Source organism: Podarcis melisellensis (genome assembly GCF_964234715.1).
Source record: "Podarcis melisellensis genome assembly, chromosome: 5".
Classification (NCBI taxonomy): domain Eukaryota; kingdom Metazoa; phylum Chordata; class Lepidosauria; order Squamata; family Lacertidae; genus Podarcis; species Podarcis melisellensis.
Window position 1 is genome coordinate 99,243,017 of NC_138537.1, and position 17,189 is coordinate 99,260,205.

Below are 17,189 nucleotides of genomic sequence, written 5' to 3' on the forward strand. Positions count from 1 at the left end.
AGTTTATCTCGCCCTGCTTTTCTGGAACATTAAAAGTGGTTCTGTGTCACAATACCCTCAAGAACGCATTTTGTCATGATTACTATAATATTACAATTGCAAAATACTGGAAAAGCAATACAATTCCAACAAAAGGCGAATAGTTACTAAAATTAAGCAAATATTTTGAATTGGCGAAACTAACTGAAATAGTAAGAAATCAATCAAATGAAAAAATCAGGAGAGAATGGGATGTCTTTATAAATTATATGAAGAAGGTAGGTTCCTTAAATTACGATTGGCTCAGTCTAGATTAAAAACTCCACAGGTAAACAAATTATCTCTCCACAAAGTTTAAAATGATTACAGACAACCAAAAATATGAGATTATGGGAACCATGTAGTAGTTGAAGGAAGTCAATTTTTTTCCTCTTTTTTCTTTTTCTTTTGATATTTTTATTTTTTCTTTTCCTACTTTTTCTTTTTTGTATTTTTGTATTTTTCTTTTTATTATTCATTTTTGGGTACATGTTAGTTAAGGTAATTTGTATTATTTGTATAACTGTATTTCTTTTTGTATGTGTGTAATATCAATATTGCAAATAAAAATTATAAATAAAATAAATGTTTGCTATAATATACCAGAGGGCCCCAAGCAGCGGGAGACGCCATTAGTGAAAGCGTCCCTCTTGTTACGTGTGGTTTTGGGCTGAGAACGGACCTCCAGAACGAATTAAAGTCGTAACTGGAGGTACCACTGTAGTACATCTTCTACTCTTGAATTTAGTGTCATAGAATTGGTAAGTGCTTTATCATTAGTGGTTTTTGTTTGTTTCACAAATGTAGATGAAATATCGATAAGATGCAGTGGTAAGGTAGCACTGCTCCTAACGTGATTTTTATTACTATATAAATCACTTTGGAGCTTCTTATGGGATGCAGTTCTCAAAAGCATTAAACTAAGTAACTTGAGCTCTTAATGGAGAGGCTTTTACAAAAAACAGTAACAATGGAGTGGGCCTGTTAACTTAGATGACCATTGACCAGTCAAAGGATTCTGTTCAGGGAAGTTTTAGTGTTTGATGCTGTATTGTGTTTTTACTATTTTTTGTTGGGAGCCACCCAGAGTGGCTGCCGCACCCCAGGCAGATGGGCAGCAGATAAATTTATTATTATTATTATTATTATTATTATTATTATTATTATTATTATTATTATTTATTATTATTTATACTCTTCACCTTCAGGTGCCTCCTTCTAGAACGTGATGAGCTGAGACCAAATTCACCATTGACTGAGCGACTGTTGCGGAAGACCACAGCCCTTCATGCTCTGGGATAAACCTTGGAAAAGCCTTGCTGCTCAACAGATTCGTCATCAGCTTTACTAATCAACAATTTCCTATTATGGCAAGAAGCAAACCACATTGAGGAGACACTATGCTGCATTTTTTCACTTCAGCTTTTGCACCACTTTCATAACGTTGCTTTCTTGAACTGTTCAAAGTAAATGGCTCCCATATCTATTTAGAAAGGCAAAGGGGATAGCTGCAGGAAGATTCTTTTTTAAGGTTACAGTGGTACCTTGGGATGCAAATGGGATCCGTTCCGGTGTCCTGTTCACATCCTGAACAGAACGTAAGACGCATTTGCACGGGTCGCGTTTTGCCGCTTCCGCACATGCACATGATGTCATTTTGACCGTCTGCGCATGCGCGAGCGGCAAAACCCAGAAGTAATGCACTCCGTTACTTCCGGGTTTCCGGCAGAGCGCAACCCAAAAATACTTATCCTAAAGCGTATTTATTTATGACTGTACTGCTGTTTCCAGACTAGCATGGGATGAAGTTGTATGCAACTAATAGTTTGGGGACTACAGGTTGTATACAAAAATTTTGTAATACAAATTTTTCCACATGGTACCTCCAAAAGTGCCTTGGGTATGCTTGTGAATATATCTTGTGGACAACCTTGGAGTATGGAAGTGTTTTCTTTCATTTGGTGGGGGGTGGGGATTATGGCAATAGTTGCTTTACGTTATTTCCCTGCTCTCTTATCATTTCCAAACTGGAAAATGTTATCCTATAGCTACAATGTTCTCTTCTTAACTAAATTGTGTGTAAATCAACAAGAGCAACTGTGGATCGGATCTGATAGAATAACATTTTTTTTCATTAATGCCTGTAATTTCCAACAATATTTTTATGACTAGGAATTGCTGCCATGTAGTAAAAATAACTTGTTTTTCGCAAAACATTCAATACCCAGAATTGTAGTGAATGTTTGTTAATCATGCTTTGGCGGGGGAGCGGTACTGGAATAATTATGCAAACTATAATTTTATTAATAATTTTATCTTCTGTTTATGCATAAAAATTGTTTCCCATTGACCACAAACACCTCCATGTTTCCGTTTGAATGACATTACCTGTGCCCATCTTACCATACAATTTGGACAATGAACATTTTATGTAATTCATTAATGGAATGGAAATTTGTCACTATAATTGCTGCTTCCCAGGGTAGAAATGAAACAGTTCTTTAACAAAATTTAATTTTTGGATGTACAGTTCAGCAGCAGCTCTCATTCAGAGCAACAGATAAAATTTGATGAGCATATAAATATGATCTTCCAGTGGTTCTTTTTTTCATTTCTTTTTTTGCACCAGCTCCTCGCACTTTATGCGCTTCTTCCTACATCATTAGGTTTGTGGTCTGAGAACTGCCGTGTGCTGCCTTCCTGTGACGCATGGATAGCATGAGAATACTCAGATGATGTGGGAGCAGCATTTTACAAGTGCTCATCTGAAGAGGCCCAGAATTTCTTTTTTATTAACACTTAACACCTTGCAAAAACTAATCCTGTTTGGGCACTAAAAAATAATACTATATATATATATACAGTATGTAGTATATGTAGTGATAAAATCACCAGCATCTCTTTTGAATGTGGTAATAAGGACAAAGTACAGTTTCTAGAGGAAGAAGGGTAAGAGACAAGGCTGCTCTTACTGTCTAGTCTTGACTGTAAAGATACAGAGATTACTTGTGGGTTGGGATTTTTTTTAAAAAAAGAGATTTATTGATTTCCAATATATAACCATTACAAGAAGGGTTATCAGTATTTTATATAAGGATGCAAAAGTTCAACAAAATCTATATTAAAAAATTAACAAAGATATCACATATATTGAATAATACAATGCATGTAATCTCTTTAATTTTTCTCATACAGCAATAAACCATACTTTTTCCCCCAATGAGAAATACACTGGTGTGCCAATTGTTTCCCATTCTGTGCCACTAGTAGGCATGCTGCTACTAAAAAAGTAAATGGTTCTTTATAGCAAAGGTCAGATTGCCCTTCTTTAAAAATAGTTCCCAAACTTGTGGTACATTCAATATGTTCTGGTCCATGGGGTCACGAAGAGTCGGACACGACTAAACGACTAAATAACAACAATAACACTGTAATGGTGTCAAATGCCACCCATGTAATAATTTATATGTATTTTCTCATATCAGAGTTTAGATACTGATTTTAGTGGTGTTTTAGTCCACAAATTATTCCAATCTACCTCTGCTATCTCATTCCCACCGATGTTTCAAGGAGTTACATCCTCCAATTGTTAACTCATTATTTGATAAGTGTAGATAAAGATTTTTTGGTATGTTCATCAAATTTTCCAATAAAGTAAAAGGTACTTTGCAGTTTAACCTCAGGGTGTGATTTAAGACACTCCAGGTGACCCCTCCACTTATGCGTGATCAATGTGTGCATGACCATGTATATGTGCAGTGCCAGGAAATAGATTCCGACCTGGAAATGGAGGGAGAGCACTGGAGTGTCCTTGTGGCTTGTGAGAAGGCCCTCCCCAGAGCCCCAAGACGACTTCAGTGGGGCTGGAGGAAACCCCAGAGAGACCTGAGGGGCAGCAGGGCTTTCTTGAGGCTGCTCAGCTTCCCTGCCCAACAGCTGATGGGGGGGGGGAATAGCACAGAGACGGCGGCGGCAGCAGCAGCTTTCCTTCACGTTCTCCAGACGGCCCCAGAGCTTCAATTCTAGTTGAGGTGGGGGTTTTTTGGACACATTATTTTTGGTCTCGATCCAAGAAAGCAGCAGAGAGGGCACTTGGAGGTGTTTTAGTGTGTGTTGCCTAGAACGTAACCCCTGTGAAAGTGGAGAGTCGCCTGTATTTGTTGACTGTAAAGCCAGTTTACACCCTGCATTCCAATTTTTCTCATTTGTTCTCTCACTTTCTGAAGTTCTCTTCCTGTCATCTAAGAAAAGTGGATGCAGTACAAAAAGTATCCATGGTGAGATTGAAGGAGCTAATATAGGAGCCCACTGTCAGAGCTGCCTCCAGGTCCCAGCTCACAGAGGACCAACGCTAGCCGGTAGTAATGTACAAAAGTATTTATTGAAGTTCAGTTTCCATTTACAAGCTGCAGCGTGCAGCTCTACGTCTAGAAGCTAGATCGGCGAAGCTCCGTCTGAGTCTCCACCCCCTGTACACCAGTTTAAGACTCTAGCCTTACTCCACCTCTTCCGTCGCTCCTTTCTCCTCTGGGTCCTTCTGCCCCCCGGGGTCTCCTCCTTCCTGGACTCCTCTGACGCTGACCCCCCTGACTCCTGTCCCTCCTTTCGGCGGGCTTTAGGACCTGGCTCCCTATCCGGGCTACCCACTGTGCCGCTCGCCTGTACATTTGAACTTGGCGCGCGCGCCCAGCTTCCAACCTTCCTCTCGACCGTTTCCTCGCTCTCCGATGGAGGCGTGGCCAATCCTGACTCATCTCCTCCCGCTGGCGGTGAGCAGCCTGATCCCGATACCTGGGACTCCTCCCCCCTACTGCGCTCTGGTGGGGAAGCTGGTCCTGATTTCCAACTGCTGCTCTCTGAGTCCCCTCTGGCCCCTTCTTCCTGGGGTGTCCCCCTAGGCACCCCCCTTGCTCTGACCATGGGAGCCCCTTTCTGTGAGTCTTCCGATTCGCTGGAAAGACTCAGAGACCTCGGACCACTGTCATCGCTTACGTTTCCTTCGGACTCCTCCCCCTCGCTCTCCATTTCCTCCCTTTCCTGTGCTTCTGCTCCTGAGCCCCTGACATCCATCCCCCCCTCGAAGCCCCCCCTTCCCACCTCCTTCAGGTGTGGGTACTGGGCGCTCCATCGTTGTGGGGGTGAGTGCCGGATACAGTTCGTCCCCCGTGGCGTGCATCCAGCCGGATAAGTCCGGATTGTCCTCCATGTTCTCGTCGACATCGATCTCCTCTGCTTCCATCTCTTTGCCTCCGTGCTCGAACCCAAGGTCCTCTCCCAACGCGTCCATGTCCGTCTCTCCCCCGGTCTCCTCGGGGGATGTTGCCTGCCAGGGACCCTCCAGCCACTTCCTGCACCACTGCTCCTCCGGTCGATCGTCCCACCAATAAGAGCGGTCTGAGGCAAACCCCAAGGGTGATCCCTCCGGGGAACGTGTGTCTATTGCCGGTTCCTCGTCTGATGAGAACCCCTGGAACGTGCTGGCTGAAAGTGTGGGTGTGAAAAGATATTCGTCGAAATAATCTGCCGGCATAGGTCTGTGTGGGAAGAGTGCGTGGAACTCGTCCTTGAGGTAGTGCTCCTCCACCTCATAGTACGGCACCCAGCTGTTGGTGCTTGCCGGGGTACCTTCCCTGGCGAGGAGATACTCAACCCCCTCTTCCCCCCATCTCGAGTCTAAAATCTCTGTGACCACGTTGATGGGCTCCCCCCTTGGCGACCCCCCCTCTGTGGGCGTTTCCCTGAGTGGGTCTGGTGCCGTCCCTGGCTCCTGAAATCTGTGAGGTGCCTTGTAGGGCGTGAGCACTGATCTATGAAAGACCGGGTGCATTCTGGATCCCTCCGGAAGTGTCAACCGGAAGGCCACTGGATTGACCTGTGCCTCGACTTGGTAAGGCCCTAGCTGCTTATGTCCGAGCTTCTTCTTCGCTAACGATCTGGCCGGCACTGCCTGGGCTGCTAACCAAACCCAGTCTCCCTCCTGTATGTTTTCCCCAGCCCTTCTGTGTTTGTCAGCCTGTAGTTTGTATGCGTGCTTTGCTAGTTCTAACTGCCTTCGGAGCTGTTCGTGGACCTCCTGCAACTCTGACGCGAAGGCGTCCGCTGCCTGTGGCTCCCCCTCCCCCACTCTCTCTAATCCCGGGAAGGTTCTGGGATGCCTCCCATTGTTGGCGAAGAACGGTGTCACCCCCGTGGACACGTGCTTCATGTTGTTGTAGGCGAACTCGGCGAGCGGCAGGTAGTCCACCCATGTCGCAGGCTGCTGATTCGCGTAGCATCTCAGGTACTGCTGCATGATGGCGTTGACCCACTCCGCTTGTCCGTTGGTCTGCGGGTGTCTCGCCGACGCTAGGTTGATCTTGACGTTCAGGATGCCCATCAACTTCTGCCAGAAGTTCGAGATGAACTGTCGCCCCCGGTCAGACAGGATAGACCGTGGTAGACCGTGAACCTTGAACATGTGGTCTATGAACAGTTTGGCGGTCTGTTCCGCTGTGGCCACCTTCGCGCACGGAATGAAGTGGGCCATTTTGGTGAACATGTCCACCACCACTAGAACTGCTGTCTTGCCCCGCGAGCTGGGTAGATCCGTGACAAAGTCCAGGGCCACCCTCTCCCACGGTTCGAGCGGAGTCTGCAGCGGTTCCAGCAGTCCCGCCGGCGGTTTGTGCACTGGCTTGGCCCTTTGGCAGGTGTCGCACCTCGAGACGTAATCCGCGACTTCCCCCCGCATCTTGGGCCACCAAAAGTCTCTGGCTAGCAATTCTACAGTCTTCTCTTTGCCGAAGTGCCCGGCGGTGGGTGCGTCGTGCAACTGCTGCAGTACCTTCGCGCGGAGGTTGTCCCCCGGTACGTAGAGGGCCCCTTTGCGGATGAGCAATCCGTCGCGTATCTGGAACTCGTCGTCCTTCGCCTTGCCACTGTGCACCACCTCCATCTTGACTTGTGCGAAGGGGTCCTCCTGCAGCGCGCGACGTACAGCATCCAGGTCCACGGTTGCCGAAGCACACGCCCACGCTTTCGGTGCGAAAATGTGCTTGGCCGCCGCCGGAGCCGCCTCCTCGAGGTATTGCGGCTTCCTGGACAGTGCATCCGCCATGACGTTGTTGTCTCCTGGGATGTACTCTATTTTGAAGTCGAAATCCGCAAAGAACTCCGCCCAGCGTATGTGCCTCTGGTTCAGGAACCTTGCCGTGCGCCAGTACTCCAGGTTCTTATGGTCAGTGCGGACCTGCACTGTGTGTTTGGCTCCGATAAGGAAGTGCCGCCACGCCTTGAATGCTGCATGAATGGCCAGCAACTCCCTGTCCCAGATGGTGTAGTTCTGCTCCGACTTGCTGAGCTTCCTGGAGTAGAAGGCGTACGGCCTCCAGTCCCCATGCGGGTCTTGCTGCAACAGGACTGCTCCCACGGCCCTGTCTGAGGCGTCCGTTTCAACCCTCATCGGTCTGCTGGGATTCACATGCAGTAGCTGCTCTTCGGACGAGAAGAGACGCTTGAGTTTCTGAAAGGACTGCTCCGCCTGCTCCGTCCAGATGAACTTCTTCTTCTTGGAGCTGAGCGTGTCAGTAATGGCCGCCGTCTGCATAGCGAACCCCTTGATGAACTTGCGATAAAAGTTTGCAAAGCCGACAAACCGCTGGACCTCCTTCCGATTGCGCGGGCTCTTCCAGTCCAACACTGAGCGAACCTTGGCGCTGTCCATGGCGAGCCCCTTGTCCGATAATTTGTAGCCCAGGAAATCCACCTCCGTCATGTCGAACTGGCACTTCTCCAGCTTGGCGTACAGTCTGTGCTCCTGCAGTCTCTGCACAACTTCCTTGACGTCCCTCTCATGAGCCTCCTGCGATTCTGAGAATATCAGGATGTCGTCCAGGAAGCAGACGCACTTTTTGTAGAGGAGTCCCGCTAACACGTGATGCATGAAGGCTTGAAAACAGTGGGAGCCATTTTGTAATCCAAACGGCATAACTCTGTATTCATAGGTGCCCAGGGGCGTGAACATGGCCATCTTCCACTCGTCGCCCTCCCGTATTCGAATAAGGTTGTACGGCCCTCGCAGATCCAACTTGGTGAAAACGCGTCCTTTTCTCACCGTCGCGAGCAGGCCGTCGATTTTGGGCATGGGGAAGGCCGTGGGCTTGGTTTTCGAGTTTAAAATTCGATAGTCCACCACCAGCCTTTTTTGGGGCGTGTCTTTTTTCTTCACGAAGAATACGGGACTGCCCCCCACTGCCTTGGACTCCCGGATGAAACCGCGCTTCAAGTTGTGATCTATGAACTCCCTGAGTTCCTGCAGTTCGTCTTCAGACATGGAATACAGTTTCCCGGTCGGCAGCGTCGCCCCCGGCAGGAGGTCAATCATGCAGTCATAGGACCTGTGGGGAGGTAGCTTGTCCGCTTCCTTCTCGCAGAAAACCTCCAAAAACGCTGCGTACTTGTGAGGCACTGCTTGCAGCGTGCCTAATTGTAGCTGCGGGTTATCCTCTTCCCCTTCCGGGCTAGGCAGAATGCAGTGTTCTTCACAGTAGGAGGAGCCGAAAGTCAGTTGGCACTGGTACCAAGCCAATGCTGGGCTGTGCCTGTGCAGCCAACTCATGCCCAGTACTACAGGCGTGTCCGACAGTTGGGTGACATTGAAGCTGATGACTTCCCGGTGATTTCCAATCTGCATCACCATCGGCGGCGTTTGCTTTACCACCTGCCCCCCCAGCAATTCCCTGCCATCCACCGTGACAACCTTCAGGGGCAGCGTGGCTGGCAGGAGCGCTATGCTGTGTTGCTTAATGAAATCCAGTCCTATAAAGTCTGCGTTACTACCAGAGTCAATGGTAATGGGCACTTCCATTGTGAGTCCATTGGGTAGCTGGAGCGATGCAGTGAGTTGCACCACTGGTTTGGGCGGGAGAGGGTCTGTGGGCTGCAAAATTTCTGGGGACTGCTTCACTGACTCGTCTGGCTGGGCCCCAGTGCCGCTGCTTCCAGCCAGACTTCGTCATTTCCCTGCTGTGGTTCTCTCTGCTGAGCTGCTTCTGTTACTGTTGCGGAGGCTGCAGTGTGCTTGTGGAGCCTCTGGGGGCACTCTTTCGCCATGTGCTGAGCACTGTCGCAGATGTAGCACTTCCTGTTCCCTCTAGGAGGCTTCGCTTTGACTGCTCCCGGTGTTAGGGCTCTGGTTGCTGACTGAGCCTGGCGCCTCCAATCTCCATCGGTTCCTCTCCCCCTCCCAGCGGAGGCGTGGATTGCGCACGCGCTGCATCCCTGGGAAAGAGGGGAGGTGCTCTCGCTGGCGTGCGTCCCCAACGCCCTTCTTCCTTGCTCCAGGGACGCTCTTCCAGCCGCACCCCAATCGTCAGCGCCCTCTGAACAACTTCCTGAGTGCTCTGGGGTCTCTCCCCCCTTGCAATTTCGTCTTTCACAGCTCCATTCAACCCTTCCCAGAAAAGGTCTCTGACTGCAGCTGAATCTTTCTCCCATCCCAGCGCATTCACCAATGCAAAAAAGCGGGAATGATACTGCCTCACAGTGGCTCTCCCTTGTTTCAGCCCATGTATCTCTCTTCTGGCGATATCAATGTCTATTGTTGATAAAAAACACGAATCCATCGCTTTAATGAAGGCATCCGCACTTCGGAGTGCCGGATCCTTATCTCTCCACAGATTGCGCAGCCACGCTTTAGCTTCTCCATGCAAATGAGATAATATAAACCCCACCCTCTCCTGCTCATCTCTAAAGTCTTTATCCAGCAATTGCAGCGCAAACAGCACGTCTGCTCGGAAGTTAGGGTACTGCTGCAAATTCCCATCGAAATGAGACACAAGGCTGCCTCCTCTCTTCCCCAGCCCAATCCCCTCTGGTTTGGGTCCCGGTAGCCCCTGCTTAGTAAGCACTTCCAACCTGGCTTGGAGATCCCTGCAGGCAGCAGCTGCTTCGTCTTCCCTCTTCCTGGATGCGAGTTATCTCCTCGTTGAGTCGCGTCACTGCATTTTGCAGGGCTGCCATTTGCTGTTCGGTAGTCATCTTGCCTTGCTTTTGTGAGCTCGCGAAGCACCAATCTTCGCCCCTCGCTGCGTCCACTCACGTTGCGAGGTTCTTGGTGAAAGGAGACAGAGCTTACTGTCAGAGCTGCCTCCAGGTCCCAGCTCACAGAGGACCAACGCTAGCCGGTAGTAATGTACAAAAGTCTTTATTGAAGTTCAGTTTCCATTTACAAGCTGCAGCGTGCAGCTCTACGTCTAGAAGCTAGATCGGCGAAGCTCCGTCTGAGTCTCCACCCCCTGTACACCAGTTTAAGACTCTAGCCTTACTCCACCTCTTCCGTTGCTCCTTTCTCCTCTGGGTCCTTCTGCCCCCCGGGGTCTCCTCCTTCCTGGACTCCTCTGACGCTGACCCCCCTGACTCCTGTCTGACGCTGACCCCCCTGACTCCTGTCCCTCCTTTCGGCGGGCTTTAGGACCTGGCTCCCTATCCGGGCTACCCACTGTGCCGCTCGCCTGTACATTTGAACTTGGCGCGCGCGCCCAGCTTCCAACCTTCCTCTCGACCGTTTCCTCGCTCTCCGATGGAGGCGTGGCCAATCCTGACTCATCTCCTCCCGCTGGCGGTGAGCAGCCTGATCCCGATACCTGGGACTCCTCCCCCCTACTGCGCTCTGGTGGGGAAGCTGGTCCTGATTTCCAACTGCTGCTCTCTGAGTCCCCTCTGGCCCCTTCTTCCTGGGGTGTCCCCCTAGGCACCCCCCTTGCTCTGACCATGGGAGCCCCTTTCTGTGAGTCTTCCGATTCGCTGGAAAGACTCAGAGACCTCGGACCACTGTCATCGCTTACGTTTCCTTCGGACTCCTCCCCCTCGCTCTCCATTTCCTCCCTCTCCTGTGCCTCTGCTCCTGAGCCCCTGACACCCACGTATTCCCTACCTTCAGATCTGCCTTTGCAAATGGATTGGTTATAGAATTAAAAATATTTTTATTTTATATTGAAAATGGTAGATTTAGTATATTTCTACCAGACTCCATTTGCTAACCTTTTATCATGTGCATTATGTATTACTCCAATTATATTCTGAATATGGCTAGGTAATAGCCATATGAGGTCAAGCAAGACTCCAGAGAATGCTGATAGATCACAGCAAATTGTAATCTGGGTCTTTTACCCTGGTGTACAAAGTTTACTATCATATTTCCCCCTTTTTTGAAAGATCCCAGTTGAAATACTAGTGAACACATTTTCTTGTCATGCTCAATACATCCAGACTACTGCAAACAGATTCTCCCTTCAGGAATGAAGGCCTAATTTGAGCCTTGACTCTCCTATCATGTTGTACATCTATAAAGCTAGTGTTTTCCTGAAAGGACAAAGCTGTAGCCTCTGATGTAAAGTCATTTCCTCCCTCATTAAACTTTTCCAGAGGAAGGTTCTGATTTTTTGTTGACGATGACCTACCACGGAAAGCAGCATTGGGCCACACATGCTATAATGGCCTTTTTATAGAAGGCACTCTCTCTGGAGGTGTAGATGTAGGATTTGGGGTGGCCCAAGCTTATTGTGATATGGAAAAGATGGTCATGGGAGGCACTGACTAAAGCTTATTCATGTAGCATTGGCTCTGGCCAACCGAAATCTTAAGATCCTCATCTTTTTTTAAAGTAGAGTAAAAGTGGAATGGAAATTCAAAACAGGACTATATCTTATTCAGTGTTCCATTTTTTTATTTGTCACCACCCCACTGCCTCAGTTTTTACTAGGTTCGGGCTTTTCCGCACTAACCGCAAACAGATTTATACCACTCACAGATGTGCTGGGTTACAGAATTGTATAACAAACCAGTAACATTTCAAGTAATTTTATTAAAATCAAAAACCAAGTATAGTCTTTTTTAATGCATCCTTTCATGTCAAAAGTCTTCTGCTCTGCTAATTAATAGGAAACTATTTTTCATGTACAATTATGTGTATCAATCAAAGGCACGTAATAATATTGCTAAGCTAAAATACTAAAGAGAAGAAATCTTTTGCCATCCAACACCGCTTATTAATTTTCACAGCATATGCTAGGCCAATGAAATAAAGAGTATCACAACCAGCCTGGTCTTACGCTTGACAGGAAGTTGTACTGTGCCATAGTACACAGGAATATCTTTTGATACAGCCATTCGGAATATATCCCTGGTACAACGCAGATTAATATCAATCTAGTAGGACAGAAAATAATGTACCAGTGTGTCCTACCACATTTGACATATGAAACCTTATCCATAAAAAATCGTAAGACATTGAAATCTAAGCATTCCAATGGCTTTAAACTTATTTTTATTTAATATATGAAACCAGTAAGATACATTAAAAATGCTGCAATTTTACAGCTTCGTCTATAATGGACTATTCAGTTATCCATTTTTCGCCATGCAGTGTCATTTAGCACTGCCAACTGATAAAAACTGAATATCCAATTCCTATCTTCCTCAAGAGCAATGATTCATCATTTCTTATCTGAAGAGATCTATTGCTTCCGTAAAACCTTCATGCAGTGTATTTAACACTGCTACTTGATACAAACTGAGTATCTGATTCCTGTCTTCCTACAGCAATGATTCAACATTTCTTACTTATCCGAAGAGACCTATTGCTTCCCCAAAATCTGATTCATTACAAAACAAGACTTCAGAACGTACATTATACATAACAGCAATGAAAACGCCATCTAGTTGTCTATGATATAACACATTTCTTTTCTTCTTCTTTGTTGTTGTTGGCAGCCATCTGTCTCGGGAGGTAGGTGGGAGTGAAAGTTGCAGTGCGGGCTGTGGCTGTGACTGTGGCAACCGATACGGGAGGGACATAATTTGTTGCAGCTGGCGGAGATGAAGGCACCCACTGGTACTGGTGCTGCTGCTGCAGATGTACCCGGGTGGTGCTCCTCCCGGAGGACGTTCCTCTTGCGATGGTTACATAACCTGACGGTCCGTCTTCACGATAAGAGATCAGATATGCAGGATAAATCTGAGGCTTCTCAAATATGACAAAAATTGATGGGTCTGCCACATCATTCACGCAGCTGTCATAACAGTTGATCATGCCACTGGATTTTTCTGGGGGACGAGTATACGCCGCATTCCCCACAACAAAATCACCGACCAGAACCTGAGCCACAAACATTGCCTTCACCTTTGCATCCCGTGGACAGTAGTGGTGGGAATAGGATGCATCTCTGGCAAAGTAGCTTCCTAGGAAGAAGCAAGGGGCAGGGATTCAAAACGTTAAGTCCAGACACATATAGCTGAGTGCTGTGAACAGAGCTGACACAGGTTTTGGCAGCTGACACTTCATGCAGCTGAAGACATTTCAAACCACAAGCGTTTTTGATAAGTCTTTGGGAAAAAGTTAAAACCAAAAGGAAATGAGACAAAAGCTTTCCCTGTGTGGAGCATTTAAAAACATAAACACTAGAAGTACTTAGTACTCCATGCAGTAATAGTCCCCAGATTTTAATGAATATTTTAACATTGAATTAATAGATTTGTAAGCTGCCTTGATATGGTTTGAGATGGTATATAAAATAAGGTGATATCTAACCAAGCCATACTCAGATTAGATCCATTCCCAGTCAGGGCCATAGCTAGGGTATGTGTGAGGTGGGTCCCCACCAGGGACGGAGGTGCAAAATCGGCCAAAAATATGTCCATAAATAAAAATATTTATTATTGCCTCATAGGAAAAGGTTTTATATAGAGGGTGAATTGAACAGGGGGGGTTGGAGGAGAGGCAGAAAGAAGAGATAATTTGTCCCTGGCTGGGGCGCAATCTGGATGGTTCTGCCAGGGGCGCAAGTTCACCTAGCTATGGCTCTGTCTCAAAGAATGAAAACAATGAAGTTATTTGATTCCTTTTTGGTTTCCATGGGTCTATTCCAAGTACAACTAATGTTAGATTATCACCCATTTTAAATAAAGTGAATAAAAATACTAGTTGAAATTAGTCAGCTGGGTCAGTCCATGGTCAATGGCAACTGTATAGTGAAATATCTGAGAGCATTATGTGCTATATTTTAATAATCATTAAAATCATTGCATGAAGTGCTGAGTGAGACCCTTCCATAACTCCATATACTGACAGATCCAACCCAATCCTGCAGCTGAATGAGCAGATTTTGTGCTGGCCTAGGTTGAAATTCTCACTCATCCAGGAAGCTCACTAAAGGACCAGGGGTCGGCCAGTCACACTTACTCCACGGTTGTAGCGAGGATCCAAATGGTTAACAGCCATGTACCTGCCACAGTAGCTCACTGGCTACTTCAAGACTGGATGGCTGAACTGCCCTGGACGTGATGCAGAAGCAGCAGCACAACTGCTGGTAGGAGACCTAAGCCCTGTGCTCAGAGATCTGTGCTGCTGGCCACTTTGCTACTGGGCCAAGTTCAAGGTGTTGCTCTTAGTATATAAAGCCCTTAACAACCTGGGACTAGACTACCCATGAGCTCGCCTCACCCCATACCTGCCCACTCAATGGCTTCCAGAGGTGAAACTGGCATTACTATGGGTGCCACATAATGGTCATTCTGCACTGATAAGAACATAGAATCATAGAGTTGGAAGAGACCACAAGGGCCATCGAGTCCAACCCCCTGCCAAGCCGGAAACACCATCAGAGCACTCCTGACATATGGTTGTCAAGCCTCTGCTTAAAGACCTCCAAAGAAGGAGACTCCACCACACTCCTTGGCAGCAAATTCCACTGTCGAGCAGCTCTTACTGTCAGGAAGTTCTTCCTAATGTTGAGGTGGAATCTTCTTTCTTGTAGTTTGGATCCATTGCTCCGTGTCCGCTTCTCTGGAGCAGCAGAAAACAACCTTTCTCCCTTCTCTATGTGACATCCTTTTATATATTTGAACATGGTTGGGCACTTTTTTCAGGGCCTGCTAAAAAGCTTTCTTGTTTAGACAAACCTACCCAGATGCTTAGAAAGTTCAGGTAATTTAAATATGTTCTAGTATTTTAACTTTTGCATATTTTATAGTATGGTTGTGATTTTTTCTTGATTTTACAGTTTTATTTTTAGTAAAACATTTTCAGGCTTTTTACAATCAAGCGGTGTATAAATTTTATTTTTAAAAAATGTACAGCCACCTGGTTTCTTGGAAGGATAGGATACTAAAAAAGTATTTTTGAAAGGCATTGTGAAGTGCAACGATGAGCTTGTTAAAGAAATCCTGGAATCTTCCTTTACACCACTGTTGGGGACTGTGATTACCAATCAACTCACTAGGGAACATTTAAAAAGAATCCCTTCTTTACCATAAGATGGAGCATGAGGCGGTAGAACAAGTCTGTGTCAGTCAGAGCCTTGAACAGACTATGGTTTTTTCTCACATAAAAGCTATGAAACCCACGTCTGATTGATAGGCAGCACTTTCCAACATGCAGATAATAAAATCAAACTATATAAAAATGAGGTGACTCTCTGGTTTAAATCCTGCATTTGTTTCAAGGCACCTCACACCACCAGCCAGGAGACTAAACAAGGCCAGCTCATCAGTCTCATGGTTGAACAGAGATGAGAACCAATCGTCTCTCCACCACAATGGCAGCTTATCACAAAGTGTGACTTATCACATCCGTATGTTGTCCTTTCCACAAGGAACTGAGTGTGCCAAAACAGGACGCTCTCCCACTGCATCCTCACAACACCCATATCAAGGAGGTGAGGCAGACAAACAATGGCTGGGCCAAGGCTGAAACATGTATGCTGGATGGAAAGAAGATGAACAGTACAACCCTCAACTGTCTCTTGTTACATTTTAGAGTGTAAACGTCTTTGGGCAGGGACCTGTCTTGTGCAACTCTACATGTCTTCTCAGAGCAACTTACTCCTATGTAAGCGCTTATAGGATTTGAATCATCTTCTAGGAAGGGCTGCTGCCATGCTGCTTTCATAGTAATTACTTGTATAGTTTTAATATATTGGGGGGGGGGGGAGTGAAATACAGTGGTGCCTCGCAAGACGAAATTAATTCGTTCCGCAAGTTTTTTCTTCTTGCGAGTTTTTCGTCTTGCGAAGCACGGTTTCCCATAGGAATGCATTAAAAATCAATTAATGCGTTCCTATGGAGACCGCTTGCCAGGCTGGCGGTGCAGAGAAGGGCTTTTCTCCCCACCGCAAGCCTTCAGCACAGGTACGGGAACAGAGGGGAAGGCGCACAGCACTTCCCCTCTGTTCCCGGGGCTTGCGGTGGAAGGAGGGTTTTTCCTCCCCACCGCCAACATTCAGAACACCATTCTGAATGTTGGCGGTGGAAAGGAAAACCCTCCTCCCGCCTTCGGAGCAGCCTTCCGAAGCCTGGCGGGGGGAGGAGGGCTCTCCGCCCCATCGCCAGCCTTCGGAGGAGCCTTGCGAAGCCTGGCGGGGGGAGGAGGGCTCTCCGCCCCATCGCCAGCCTTCGGAGGAGCCTTCCGAAGCCTGGCGGGGGGAGGAGGGCTCTCCGCCCCATCACCAGCCTTCGGAGGAGACTTCCGAAGCCTGGCGGGGGGAGGAGGGCTCTCCGCCCCACCGCCAGCCTTCAGAGGAGGTCCGAGGACAGTGGGGAAGACGCGCTGCGCTTCCCCGCTGTCCCGGAGATTTCCCTATGGGCTTTCGTCTTGCGAAGGAAGCCCATAGGGAAATTCATTTTGCGAAGCGCCTCCAAAACGGAAAACCCTTTCATCTAGCGGGTTTTCTGTCTTGCGAGGCGTTCGTCTTGCGGGGCACCACTGTAAATCTTTCAATGCTTAATTGTTTCCCTCCCTAGGCTTTTAGCTGTTCTTATTTTTATCTGTAAGCCACTAAGAATCCCTGTCAGGGGGAAAGGTGGGGTATAAATTATAATGTAATGTAATGTAATGTAATGTAATGTAATGTAATAATATATCCTTTCATATCATATTTTAAAACCAACAATAGGGCACATGGAACTCATAATTTAAGCACTTTTAAAACCCACTTGTTTCAGTGAGAAAGACTGGTGTGTGCTAAGTGCCCCTGAAACCAATGGGACTTCACACCAGGTGGCGCCAGATGTTGCTCAGCTACAGGTCCTAACATTTCTGATCATTGCCCAGGGCTCATGAGAACGATGGCTCAGCCACCTGCTTTGCCATGACACCTGAACAGGTGACAGGGCTCCCAGCCATCACTGATGAAAAG

At 47.2% G+C, this 17,189-nt stretch overlaps 2 protein-coding genes across 3 annotated transcripts in view; one reads left to right on the forward strand and one right to left on the reverse strand.

Moving 5' to 3' along the window:
* The window catches only part of TTC38 (tetratricopeptide repeat domain 38), a 30,470-nt gene extending 28,841 nt beyond the window's left edge, over positions 1 to 1,629 (forward strand). The window contains exon 14 of the mRNA XM_081913343.1: positions 1,227 to 1,629. Coding sequence (XP_081769469.1) covers positions 1,227 to 1,320 — 94 coding nt within the window. The 3' untranslated portion in view covers positions 1,321 to 1,629. The remainder of the gene's footprint in view (positions 1 to 1,226) is intronic.
* Positions 1,630 to 11,906: 10,277 nt separating this feature from the next.
* The window catches only part of LOC309370987 (protein mono-ADP-ribosyltransferase PARP12-like), a gene marked incomplete at its 5' end in the record, with an annotated part of 28,905 nt that continues 23,622 nt past the window's right edge, over positions 11,907 to 17,189 (reverse strand). For both annotated transcript variants that reach the window (XM_081913298.1, XM_081913297.1), the window contains one exon: positions 11,907 to 13,236. In XM_081913298.1, coding sequence (XP_081769424.1) covers positions 12,722 to 13,236 — 515 coding nt within the window. In that variant the 3' untranslated portion in view covers positions 11,907 to 12,721. The remainder of the gene's footprint in view (positions 13,237 to 17,189) is intronic.